Source organism: Macrosteles quadrilineatus, unplaced genomic scaffold (genome assembly GCF_028750875.1).
Source record: "Macrosteles quadrilineatus isolate MER2022 unplaced genomic scaffold, UCM_ALF_1.0 Scaffold_2__2_contigs__length_208266976, whole genome shotgun sequence".
NCBI classification, from domain to species: Eukaryota; Metazoa; Arthropoda; class Insecta; order Hemiptera; family Cicadellidae; genus Macrosteles; species Macrosteles quadrilineatus.
The window spans coordinates 14,954,165-14,968,839 of NW_026542595.1; the positions used below are offsets into that span (position 1 = coordinate 14,954,165).

At 35.6% G+C, this 14,675-nt stretch overlaps 1 protein-coding gene across 3 annotated transcripts in view; it reads left to right on the forward strand.

Annotated features, from left to right (window-relative positions):
• LOC128985713 (kelch-like protein 38) overlaps positions 1-5,935 on the forward strand; it is a 64,602-nt gene extending 58,667 nt beyond the window's left edge. For all 3 annotated transcript variants that reach the window (XM_054405516.1, XM_054405515.1, XM_054405517.1), the window contains one exon: positions 5,522-5,935. In XM_054405516.1, coding sequence (XP_054261491.1) covers positions 5,522-5,799 — 278 coding nt within the window. In that variant the 3' untranslated portion in view covers positions 5,800-5,935. The remainder of the gene's footprint in view (positions 1-5,521) is intronic.
• Positions 5,936-14,675: the final 8,740 nt, after the last annotated feature.

The following is a 14,675-nucleotide window of genomic DNA, read 5'->3' on the forward strand; positions in this document are numbered from 1 at the left end:
ACAATTAATGTGAATAGCATGAATAGCACAATGAAACTCGTAATGTTTTTTTTTTTACTATACATACTTGCCTTAAACATGACCAAAAATATTAGTTTATTTTTAAAAACATAAATTGCTATTTTTACAATTTGGTCCACGAGTTGCATTTAGGATTATATTACCTTTCAAACGATATCACATTTGTAATTTTCCGTTGAAAAATAACGATAAAATTAGGGTGTACCGGTATTCGTTAGCATTGGGCTTATGGAGGATCAATTCAATATGGCCGACGAGGGGAGCGAGGCCTTAATACGCTACATGAAACTTTGTAAACAATAAGGCTTTTTTGTTTTAAGATCTAACCCCACATGTTATATACCAAAATGTTCATCTAGGTGTGTAGATTTGCAAACTGACCTTACCTTTTTGAAAAAGACCCTTGGGCTCTGTCCCAGTGCCTTTTAAAGTTCCCATGCTATCCTCATGAAGAACATATTTGTTTATATTATGATCAGCTGGATAATTTAATTGCTGTTAATACTTTATTTGCAATTTAAGTAAACGTGTGCTACAAAAATTTAATGACTTGGTTGAAATAAAATACTCACTATTTGATTTTGGGTTAGCGTAAATATTACAATGGAAAAAAGCGAGAAAGCCTGGAAAATTTGATATGCTAAAAAGAAAACTGAATTAACACTGTGCTGAATTTCTTGCGCAATCATTAAAAGAGCTAATTTGCAAACTATGGATTTGACCCAATAAAAGATTTTTACAGTCAAGAACGATTTTTACAATAAAGTGAGGGTTATTCGCTAAATCAAATCACTGAACAATAGTAAACATTATCGGGGATAGTGGTGAATTACCTGTATACTCCAGGAACTTCACTAGAACCCACTATAGCACAACGCAAATCACGTTTTGAAATGTAGCAAAATCTCTGAACACTTCCTGTAGTCTAACGATCAATGGGACGCCCGCAAGAATAACCCCAAATGCATTGAACGAAATTTCACCCTCAATATCACCGATATCAAATGATATTATCTGTGGGAAATACAATAGTACTCTGCACGTTAGATCCCCAAGTCTTTATAGGACATTCAGACATTAGATAGGACACTTTGCTACTCCTTTCAGGAAGCTTAAGAAAATCCAACTGGTGGTCAAAGACCCAAAATGGTCTGCTCAAGCCTGCCGGGCACCAGATGCCAACACAACTAAGCTGGCATCTGGCTTTTGGCAATCATCTGCATATTCTACTCCCCCGCTAAAATACCGTAACTGTGGGAAACCTTCAATGACACACTTAGCCAAGAGTTCCTTAGACAAAACACACCCAAACAGGCCTGCCTCACATGCTGCAGCTACCAGAAGCAATTTTTGTGAGCATGTTAGACAATACAAAGCTTTTCGTCTGCCATAGCCAGTTGTTTTTTTAGGAACAAATCACAACACACCTCTACTGCCACATCCAAGAAGGACAGGCCAATGGAAGAATAGGTTATGGATATATATAGTTGAGGAGCAGAAAGCCATTACAGATTATATAGGCTATACTATTCAGTTCGAAATAAAAAATTATAATCTCAATCTCAGTTCTGATTCGGTTCTTTACCAAGTGACGTAAAACTCTCTGTTGTGCATCCATTAGACTTTTAAAACTCATTAAGCCCTTCAGGTTCGTTAACTTTATTAAAATATGTTCTAAAAAGCCATAATATGAAATATTTTATCACATTTCCAACAAGAATAACTGAAAATTCCAAAACAGCCATAGACAATTTTTTCTAAAAAAAAAAGGCTAAAACAACTTTTTATGAAGATCAAATAATATAAATCATCAAATGTCAAAAAAACTGTTTGGAACATATTCAGAAGTTGGAAAGAATAATAGATCAATAAGAAAGTTTGTGTTAAATGATGGCTTAAATGATATAACTAATCCTAAGGACGTTTCAAATATGTTTAATAGGTACCTATTTTACAAATGTTGTTAAGAATATAACTACTAGCAGAATATAGGAAAGAAATAGAAAAGAGCTTATTCTTAAGTCCAAGTTTTAGACTCAATCCTGTAAATAAACATGAGGTGGAAAAAGTCATTAGCAGTTTGAAAAATAAGCTTTCAAGTGGCTATGATGAAGTTCCTACTACAGTATTTAAGGGAGCAAGCCAATACTTAACCAAAGTTTTATGTCACCTGATTAATTCTTCTTTCATTTCTGGCTTGTTTCCGGCACAACTTAAAATAGCAAAAATAATTCCAATTCATAAAAAAGATTATCCTAAAAATGTTTCTAATTATAGGCCCGTAGCTCTGCTTCCTTCTGTTTCCAAAATATTTGAGAAAATAGTTTCTGTACAATTAACATCATATCTAGAGCAACATAACTTATTTGATGACTTACAGCACGGTTTCAGGTCAGGAAGATCTGTTATTAGTGCTGCAGTATCCTTCATAGAATCAGTAATAGAGTCAGTTGACGAGGGCAAACATACAACGGGTATATTTATGGACCTCTCAAGAGCATTTGACAGTGTTAATCATCTAATTTTAATAGAAAAATTAAAGAATATTGGCATTTCAAAAATATCTCTAAATTGGTTTAATACATTTCTGGTAAATAGGTATCAGTATGTAGAAGTAAAACATTTGTCACCGAATAACAAATTAACGAATATAGCTTCAGACCTGGAACTAGTAAAATATGGTGTCCCACAGGGACCAATATTATGTAATATAGCAAATGGAAATAAAATTTTTTGTAGAGCTAGAAAATTTAAATGATTACTTAAAAAAACATAATTTGTTTTGTTTTGTTGTGTTGTGTAGTGTCTAAACGCACTAAAAACTAACTTCATGCAATTTAAAACTACCCAAAATAAAAACAAACGGTATCAGCATTCTGACACATACTTTCTCCCATAAGCTTGCCAACAGCCTTTATCATGTGTAAGAGTAAATGTACGGAAATGGGATTTGTACAATTTTGTTCAGAATTTAAAGACTATAACATACAAAAATGTTATCAAAATCATTCGGGCTATTTTTGGGAAAATCCGATTTTTCTGTTATTTTATGGGAAAATAACATAATTTACAATAACTTTTGACCCGTAATTTTTACAAAAATGGGATTTGTACCATTTTGTTCAGATTATAAAGGACAATAACATACTAAATTTTTATCAAAATCGTTAGGGCCATTTTAGTGAAAATCCTATTTTTCCGTTATTTTATGGGGTTTTATGGGAAAATCCCCATTAAAAATCAAAATTTCCAAAAAATGAAAGAACTATCAAAGTTGTAAGGACCATAACATACTATGTTAAATCAAAACCGGATTTTTTTCTAAAATCCTATTTTTTGTTATTTTATGGGGGTTTTTATGGGAAAATAACGTAATTTACAATAACTTTTGAACCGTAATTTTTACAGAAATGGGATTTTTTACCATTTTGTTCAGAATTTAAAGGGCTACAACATACTAAATTTTTATCAAAATCGTTCGGGCCATTTTTTTAAATATTCAATTTTTCCGGTTTTTTATGGGTTTTTATGAGAAAATCCCCATTAAAAATCTAAATTTCAAAAAAATGAAAAAAACGCCTGGAGATACCATGGATTAGAACCTACATACCAAATTTCATCGAAATCGGACCACAGGTGTAGTCCCTAGCTCTGTAGGCTACACATCCAGACACACACACACACACACACACAGACATCACTTCGAAAACCATTTTTATTGGGTCCAGGGGGACCCAAAACGAATATATCCACTCAAAACTTAAACTCGAAAATTTTGACGAAAACAATACTTTCTCCATATACTATGGTATAGGCGGAGAAAGTAAAAATGAGAATTTAACTATTATGTCAGATTCACAGATGATTGAGGAGAAGACAAGTACATGCTTCCTTGGTTTAACAGTGGATGCAAATTTAGATTGGAATGATCATGTAGGTAGGGTGTTAACAAAAGTTAACTCTGGTATATATGCTCTTAGGAAAATGTCGTTATACTGTGGATCGGAGACACTACGTCATATCTATTTTTCATATATTCACTCACACATAAGTTTTGGATTGTGTCTTTTTGGAGCAACACGAAAAATAAATATGGACAGTATCTTAAAAGAACAAAAAAGAGCCATAAAAATTATTCTTAAACTAAATTATGATCAATCAGCCAAAGAGGAACACTTTGTAAATTTTAAAATCCCCACAGTTTATGGACAATAAATTTATGACTGCATACTAATTTCTAAAAATGAGGCAGTAAGTTCTAAGTCTTCTATATGCCACAAGTACAATACAAGACATAAAAATGAAATAATCCCAAATCATCATAGATTAAAACTTTACGAGGAAAAACCAACATATTCGGGAAAGAAATTCTTTACGTATTTACCAAAAAATATAAAGTCTGAAAAGAATATTGAAAAATTTAAGAAGAAACTCAAAGAATTCATAATAAACAAACCAATTTATTCTTTGGATGAGTTTTTCCACCTTTTTTCACAAAAGAACTAAAAGTATATTTCAGGACAAATTATCTTAATAGTTAAGGTTCGGAGACTGATGTATTTTTAATGTAATTGTTTGACACTATGTGTACCTATGTGCATGAAATAAATAAAGAATTTTTTATTTGATTTGATTTGATCAGAAACCTGAACGTTAAGCAGGCCCCAAGATTGGTTGTAGCTCACTTGGGCAACCACACTAAGTCATCATGGTGAAGTTGGCTGACTCCGGTCAAACTGTTGTCACATACCACGCAATAGTTCTCAATCCTTTCAAACTGACTAAGAAGGAAGTTCATGTCAAAGTTACCTTTGCCATAACTATAAACAAAGCACATGGACAGACGCTAGCGAAGGAAGGATTGTTCATGCCAGACCCCGGTTTTTTCACTCATACAGTTAGTTGTTTGTGGCGTTGTCAAGTGTATGTTTTTTTTCAAAACTATGTGCAAAAAAGCGATCAACACTAAAAAAATCGTATTTGACCATAACATCACTTCAAACATAGTGTTCAAAGATGTCCTGTTAACATGTAAATATTTAAATAACTAAAAATTATGTTTTGAAAAAGTTAATAATCTAAAATGTACACCCACATCTATTCCTGACGTAAGGACTCATACCTAAATCAATGATGCACTTACTACGCAGTATTGTATGTTGTGTACTTAAATTGTGGGATTTGAGGAGGGTACAGTACGAATGCTTCGCACGGGTCGGCTAGTTGTTAATAATTCTTTTGACTTTTTTTGCTCATACTTATTGAATAAAATTCATATTGACATGTTACCTGTATTTAATACTATCCGCCATGAGTACTTTGAGAACTAATTAAGAAGTAAATATTAATTGAAAAAAATAACAGAGAAGTGAAGCGACAAAATGCTAACAACGTTGGAACATGTTTAACTAGTGAGGTTCTGTTATACCTCTCTTAAATTAATTTCTTTGTACACTTTTTGGATATTGTTTGAATTAAAATTAGCTTTTCTCTTTTTTAGGAATAACAGCAAAACTGTATTGTTTTGATCCTCAAACTGAAGATGTAAAAGTGAAATTCCTAGGCGAGTTTAAAACTCCCGGGAACAATGCTTGCCTGGTCAACAAGACGATATACAGTTTTGGAGAGGAGGATGGTGTGCAATCCGTAGAAGAGTACAGTATCAAAAAAAGAACTTTCACAACACTTTGGCATCACAAGCGGGCAGATGAGGACGAGCCTTCTGTCTTCTGTCTCAACCAAGCGGCTGGCTGCTTTTCCTTTCCTAAATATTACTAAATTTGTATGAAACAAAAACACTAACAATTATTATCACTGACACAAATCAATGAACCAAACACTGACACAAATGAGGAAAACCCTTCATGCTTAGAATTAAAGCAGTTTATAAATATAATTTTATTTTAAAACTGTATTTGCCTTATATAAACAATATACCTTACATCAGAGTTTCTCAAAGTGTTGTCCGAGGCCCCTAGGGGTCTGCGGGCAGGTTTTAGGGGGGTCGCCAAAAACATTTTAATCGAATTTATTTTTCACACCAAAAGCGCCTATTTCTGAAAATAACAGTTTCCGTTTGCATTACAAAATGCATTCGTAGCAAGCTCTACAAGTGCCTATGAGCAGGTAAATATTGGGTTAATGGTGTTAGGGGGTGGGGGTAGTTGTAGGGGGCAGTGGCGGCTAGCTCATAAGGACTCTCGGACGCCGCCCTCCCAACAATACATAAATAAATTACATTTTAATATTAATATAATTCAGTTAAATGTAATTAAATTTACTTTAACGAGTATTTCAAACTATATACAACATAAATATATCAAATAATTGGATAATTTAATTCAGTAAAGACTAAATTTTGATCGTCGCTTGCTTAGTAAGGACGGCGCGGACGGCGGCCAGACCGTCCCAATCCCAATACATGTAGTCTTATGGCAGAACAACCAAACCGCTCTGAGGGTGCCATGACGCCATTCCATTGCTTTAGTATAGGCGCTTTGGGGCAGAGTCCAAAGTTGCGCGCACACTCTTAAATCAGGGCAGCCACCACAATCTGGATATTCTGTATGGTAAGCTACAGTTATGAAGGGTAGAACTGATGTTGGCACACCTGTTTGTCATAACTCAAACCATCTAATTTCTAAAACTAGAAATTAGAAAACAACTGTGCTAGCCTCCAAATGTTATTTTGGTTTGGTGTTGATGTTTAGTGATTAATGAATAGTGATGTAGAAGTACTGTTTGTGCGTGTATTTAAGCAAAATACTAACATTGTATACCCTATTAAATTGATTTCACATCCAGTTTAGTTAAAGGTAGGCCATGCATTTCTGGTTAATTAATATTATTGAAGTACAATTTGTTAGGTACCGGTATAAGTTTATGGTTTAAATGTAATTTGTTTTCGTAAGCGGTTTTACTTTTTTGGCTTTCTATTCCTTAATACCTAAGATATTTTATAGAATACTAGCAGAGTACCCGTCCTTCGTACGGGGTAGGCATATAAGTACAAAATGCTTATTGCAGTTATGGGTGAGGACATGGTTTAAGAAAGGTTGGTTCTTTTGTTCTACCACTGCCCCTGAACCATAGAAAAAAGTAAAGGTCTCATTATGTACCACAGCTTTTTGTTGGTATTTGGTTCAAATTAGCTGTTGTCATAAATGCAAAAAAATAATTGTGCTGCACCCTGTAGGTAAACCTTAAAACCTGTTAGTGCTATTTAATATCATAGAACTAACTTGTGCAGGGTGAAATTCTTTAATTCCCTTTGGATGTATTTTTAAATAACTTCTTGATCAGCATCGTACGTGTTATTAAATTTACGGAAAGTAAATGAAAGATACCTCTTATAACACTTACCACATATATTTATACTTATACTGTTACTCACAATACGGTAAATATACAAGAAAGATGGTAAGTGGTGATCAATTTCGATTAGACACTCCAATCATCATCAGACCCAATAGGCGGACCCAATATATTTACCGTCTTGTGAGTAACAGTATAAGTGTAAATATATGTTTAAGTGTTATAAGACGTATCTTTCATTTACTTTCCGGATATATTTTTATCAAACTTGGCAAATTTATTTATTCTATACTAAGCTAATAGTATTTTCCTAAAATCACACTTCGTAACCCTCTCTGTAGCAGCATAACCTAGATACTCGTTAAACCTAATGTTATTGTATTGGATATAATTGAAAATAGGCTGCAGGTGTGCTGCGGCGGGGGTAACATGGAATTGTAATTTATGTAGAAAGAAGACTTTGTGGTAGTACATGATTAACTCTAAGTTATATAAGATACTAAAAAAATCCATCCCCAATTAGTCCCAATTAGTATTTGGGGTCCCAATTAGTAGCGTATGTCGCTTAAAAATTTGACTGGCGCTACTATTCGTATTCGCTAGCTGCTATACCCGTGCCTTGCAACGGGGTCAGTATGCAAAAGAGTTATTGCTGGTTCTTTGAAAATGCCAAATGGTTTCACCCCCTACCATTTATTTTAGAAACGAAATTGAACTGTATAAGCCTACTTAACTTGATAATAGTAATAGGTCTAGTACTTTTTTGCTAACTCATACTGTGAATACTTATTTAGGCTACCTAGGATACAAAGCCAATGATATATTTTAAGGTACCGGTATAATAAAAAGAACCTGTTTAACACGTAGAGTGCGGCCGTTCCCGATCGGGTACGGCGCTTGGCCCCCGTACGGTGCGTCCGTACCCCATTGGGAACGCTCGGTAATGCCTTTTGTATATCTTCGTTTTTGCTCTAGCGTCGGCCGAAAGCGGACCTATACAACGTTAGCGTGTAGTATGTGACTTGCATTTTGTTGTGGTGTAGGTTGGTAGTAAATTTCCCCGTAAAATCCCCGTCTGGCAATCTCAAAAGTCTTCTTTTTGTCCCGTCTTTTTCCCTCCATTTGGCAATACAATTCCAATGGGACCGGCTACGTTCCAAGCAGTGCTGCTATCTGTGGGTGTTTAGCGAACTACATCGACTCTCGTTGTAAAGCAGGACATCCCCTCACGTTATTTGCTATTCGTCAGACCAAAATTGAAAAGGCCAATCACACGCGGCAATCGGGTTTACTCGACGCTGAGGGCTGCGCCGCACTGGGGATACGCCCGCTATTTGACGTGCCGCAGCGAACGTGTTAATGGTTTGGACTGTAAACGAAAAGCTATAACAATAGTTCCAAACCTGTCAACAGTGTAGTTTTCTAACATACTTTAGGGAAATGGCAATCAGGCAAATGGAAATTCGCTTAGTCTATAGGTTTGCTGCAGCAGGGATATTCAATTACTGTTTACACAAAAATAAATCTAAAACATAATTCTCATACAACTCAGGATAAGGGCATAGGTTGATACGGCAATGATTGTAGAATATTAATTATTTCCTATATCTATGAATAATTTCTTTTTACAATGAAATATTCACAGTAAAATATTATTACAGCATATCACAAATATTAGAACAAGCTCAGTATAATTGATTATAAACATAAACAAATGATGAAACTGAAAGAGTCCTATTATAATGAAATGACACTAACATATAGTTTGACAGCTCCATTTAAGTAATGTTAAATAATGTTTACATTCAGGCTAGTGACATCATTATTTGAAATATGGTCCTTAGCCTCTCTGTTCTAATATTCGTGCAGTATTTAAATAAATGTTTGAACCAGCTGTGTGGAATTGTGAAATCAAAATTCATTTGACAGTTAGTTCTGCTTGTTTACATTTTTATACTTTGCAGGATTGTTCCTTGTTACCATGGATACCATCAATCAATATTTACTTTTAAATCTCTCACCTCAAATTTTGAAAGCCCACGGGGCAGAGCCCTTGGACAATATCGAAGCGGGAATAGTTCTATATGTATCCTCAGAGCTGTAGCTTCATTTTTGTGCAATTTGAGCCCAGTCGGTTCAGTAGTTTTTGAGATTATCTCATACAAACACACACACAGACACCACCTCTTCTTTATAATAGTAATAATAATAATAATAATAGATAGATTATCATTATTTTGGTAACGTTATTTTCAGGACAGACCCTTTAAAAAAATAACTACCCTGTAACATACTTGAACTTGAACACTTATTAAATAAATAAATATAATATGCATACAGCTAGAAAATGGCTGGATTGCTTCCCTTCTAAGGCTTTATTATTACTGTATTTAATTTTCAACGTCGAGTCAATATATAACACGATGAATTTGTTTTCTAAATTCATATGTTTTTGCGGGGCATTGAGCCGCACAGGTTCACTAGTTAAGTTAAAAACAATAGGAGCCTTGGACTTGGAAACAAGTTTGAATATATATATATCATAGGCTAGGCCTATGTGTGTTTGTATTACAAATTTAAGAATTAAATATATAAAATTATTTGACAAACGTGAATGATGTTAGGCTTTTGTTTATATATAAAAATATACAGAGCCCTCCCACCACATATGAACACCAGCCGCTACTGGTAGGGGGTCCGTATTAAATACATAATTAATTACGGGGGTCCTTGAGTTGGTGAAGTTTGAGAAACCCTGCCTTACATATTTTATTATTGAGTACCTGGGGACCGAGCTTTGGTCAAATGATTAATATCCTCTAAGGGCAGTCTTTGGTCAATTTAATTGATCTACTTGTTTTATAGTATATATTTAATCTGTTAAAATTGTAGTTGATACTTGATAAGCACTATAAAAAATATTTAACAGGCCATAAGACCATTTTGAAACTGATTTTTAACTCAACAGTATAGCCTTCTTTAAATTGCAATTGATACATAATAAATACTGTAGCCTACTGTATGCACAATAATTTGTTTATCATACTTCTATAGTTACCCTTCAATATGTAGAAAATGCTTGAGCTCTAGTTGTAAAGGTTTATAGAGTATAATTCGAATTATAAAGGTCGTAACTACTGTAACTGTTAGAATGCAACACCTGATGAGTATCTAGAATAACTGACACTTCCAATGTTACACAATAAAAGCATGGGGCTAAAAATGGCATTTTGATGTTCAATTAAGTTATTCACTCCATAATACATACAAAGGGTGCTAAAGTTACTAGGTGGCGTTCGCAGAGGCATCCACAAAATTGAGCGGAGTCATCAAGGGTTCATATTATATTGTTTTTGTCATACTGCAGTAATAACAATCGTTTTTAATGCATGCGTTGCGGGTCTAAAGTAGCATTTTTACTCTTTAGGCAGTAAAAATCGTTTTTAGCCTCTATGGAGTAAAAATCTGCTGTTGTCAACTCAGTTGTAAATTTCAATTGTAAACGATTGCATGTATCGAAAATATGTATCGATTAATCGATTCGTGCTTCGTAATCATTTTAACCTACAGTCTACAGTCTCTTCCCATAGCATTTCAGCATTGCAGATACATTATTAATGTAATTACCAAAGACAGTTCCCACAATCTGCACTGCTAGCCTTACTACTTCCTTCACAATTTCCTACGTCATAGACCTGTTTCCTTCCCTTCTCACAGCATTTAAGTATTACAGATACATTTATCTAACTGCCCAAACGGTTCCCCCACTCTGCACTGCCAGCCTTTACTACTTCCTTCACCACTTCCTACGTCGTGGGGCCTGTTTCCTTCCCTTCTCATAGCATTTTAGGATTGAAGATACATTAATCTAACTGCCACATACGGTTCTCACACTATGCTCATACGCCACTTCCTACGTCGTGGACCTGTTTTCATCACTTCCCATAGGATTTTAGTAATTTAGATACGTTAATCTAATTGCCACAAACATTTCCCTCACTCCGCACTGCTAGCCTTTACTATTTATTTCACCATTTCCTATGTCGTGGGCATACTTCCATCCCTTCTCATAGAATTTCAGCATTGCCGATACATTAATCTAACTGCTACAAACGGTTTCCAGTTCCCACACTCCACACTGCTCACCTTACTACTTCCTTCACCTCTTCATACGTCAAGGACCTGTTTCCCTCTCTTCCCATAGCATTTTAAGATTGTAGATACCTTAATCTAATCGTCATAAACAGTTCCCACACTCCGGACAGCTCGCCTTAACTACTTCAACTTCCTTCACCAATTCCTACGTCACGGACCTGTTTCCTTCCCTTCCCTTAGCATTATTGGATTGCAGAAACCTTAATCTAATCGTCACAAACAGTTACCACAGTCCGGTCAGCTCACCTTGACTACTTCCTTCACCACTTCCTACATCGTGGACCTGTTTTCCTCCTTTCCCATAACATTTTAGGATTGTAGATACCTTAATCTAATCGTCATAAACAGTTTCCACACTCCAGACAGCTCGCCTTGACCAGGGGTGCCCAGAGGGGGGGGACCGTGGCGCGTTTGCATATTTTTTTGTTAGCTGTCATAATGAATGTAGAATTTTGTATAATCAGACTGAAAAACTTTGTCTAAGTAGCTCAACAATCAACACCAACAACATTCTGCCATTCGTAATTAAGATTGCTTCTAAGAATGGTAAAACGCACCTTATCAGACAATCCTTAATATGTACTAGTGTCGACTTTTTTTATTCTGTGTTCGCTGACTTTTACTTGCTACATATGTTTTGGTGGTTCTTTAACTCCACCATCGTCAGTCTTAGGCCTTTAAAAAGATCCACTTCTGGAGGTGTCGTCAGAATACGTTACAAACATTTAACACAAAACGATTACAGATATGCCTATCAATGCACAAGAGTACATTGGCACGGGCAGGACTGGAAGTAAACTGAATCAGTCCGACGTGGTCTCTGGATTGTCGTCTGTTTTGTGCGTTTTCAACAGCTGATATTGGACTATGGTTGTAGTGACTGAGAAGAGTGTTGAAAATATAATGGGATTCATAACTAATTGAGTGTTTTCACTCAAAAATTGTGTGCTGTCCCTAGTTTTATTTATTTATATACCGGTATTCCAATGTATAAGTTTATTTCTCTTCCAAAGTATTTAATAAATTTCTTTTCACGCAGTAATGTAGAATTTTGAGACCATCATTATTATATCCAGCATAAAAATTGGTTATTATTGTCAATAGTTTTGAATGGAAAACTCAATTATGAATTCCATTATATTTTCAACACTCTCCTCTGTCACTACAATTAGTCCTAACATCTGTTGAAAACGCAGACGACAATCCAGAGACCACGTCGGTCTGTCATAACCTGATTCAGTTTACTTCCAGTCCTGCCCGCAGCAATGTCCTCGCATGAATTGATAGGAATATCTGTAATCGTTTTGTGTTTTGTGTTAAATGTTTGTAACATATTCTGACGACACCTCCAGAAGTCGATCCTTTTGTAAGTCTGACGATGGTGGATGTTACATATGTAAGTCTACATATGTTAAAGAACCACCAAAACATATGTAGCAAGTAAAATACGACACTACCGTACATATATTATTAGGGATTGTCTGACAAGATGCGTTTCCACCACTATTAGTCATAAAAGGCAATCCTGGGGCTATCCAAATGAATTATAAGATTACTTCGTCACAAAAACCTTTTGTGCTAGTGGCAATTAAGGTATTTTGTGTATTTTGCCCGGCGATTTTTGTAGAAGGCAGCCTGGGAGTGGCGAGCAACAAGTCTGCCCTATTTTGTGACTCTCTGCCTATAATTTTGAAACCAGATACTTTTTGTCAAAATATTATTAATGCTCTTAAAGCTGTTTGAATTCTTAAGCCCTGTAAAAATTAATGCCACCTAATATATTGTACAGTTACAATACTGTGTTGGAGTAGAGTAATTCACCGAGTATGTTGAGCACATGTTGGCTGACAATACAGTTTCTGAATTGTAAATTGAAAAACTTCTAATTTGTCCGTTAGTTAGATATAATTATGTATTGTTAAATGATGTTTCCTATTAAACATTTAATATTGATTATCAGCAGTCTTGTTTTTCTTTACCTCAAGTTTACTAAATACTTGAAATGCTCGTTTTATGAGGTAAAGGGGAAATTGCCAGATACATTGGCAGGCAGGGCTGCGTTAAGGGTCAGTGGAGCCCTGGGCAAACCCAAGAGCAGCGCCCCCCTTTTTTCCTAGTGCTGGCAGGTGGTGGTTTGGGGGCTCCCACCAGCGCCCCTGGGCATATGCCCAGTCTGCCCGTTTATAAAAGTGGGCCTGTTGGCAGGTGGAAGGTAGGTTTAAATAGACGGCAGCATAAATTGGGGGGGGCTACTCCTTTGGCTTTGGGAGGGGGGGGGGTTGCGCCTCTGGGTTTGGGGGGATGGGCACCTCTGGCCTTGACTACTTCCTTCACCACTTCCTACGTCGCGGACCTGTTTCCTTCCCTTCCAATAGCATTTTAGGATTGCAGGTACCTTAATCTAATCGTCATAAACAGTTCCAACACTCCGGACAGCTCACCTCGACTACTTCCTTTACCACTTCCTACGTCGTGGACCTGTTTTCCTCCCTTCCCATCGAATTTTAGGAATGCAGATACCTTAATCTAATCGTCATAAACAGTTTCCACACTCCAGACTGCTCACCTTTACTATTTCCTTCACCACTTCCTACGTCGCGGACCTCAAGCTAGTGTCATTTGATTATATTTATGATCCATACCGTTTCTGTTCTAATATCTGTGGAATAATGCTATCAGCTATTTCTTTATCTACTACAATCAAAAGTCAACATTTGATCATTTGTTTATGTGTCAAATACTGCTTCCATAAGGATTACATTGAAACTTTGAGACCCAGTGGGGCGGATTCCTGAGAGACTTTTTTAACGCCATATAGATGTTGGCACTCACCGATATGGTCTACCATGGAAAATTTGAAAACGATTGATTCAGCCGTCTAGGAGGAAGTTGCGTATTACGAAATGCATAAGAGTGTGATTCTTACAACATGTATGAACCTAGATATGTTGTGAATCACCTTTTATTTAATACAAATACTCCCTATAGTATAGATGAGTTTATAAATCAAAAATGAATTAGCTGTCCATTCTAAAATAATTGTGAAATTTATGGTTAAGTCATTTAGATTAAGTTGTATAACTAATGTTGTATGCTTTGACACTATTCATATATATAAAATGTACTAGCTGTAACCCGCGGGCTTTGCCCCGTTTAACTTCTTAATTTTCAAGATTATCTCGTTC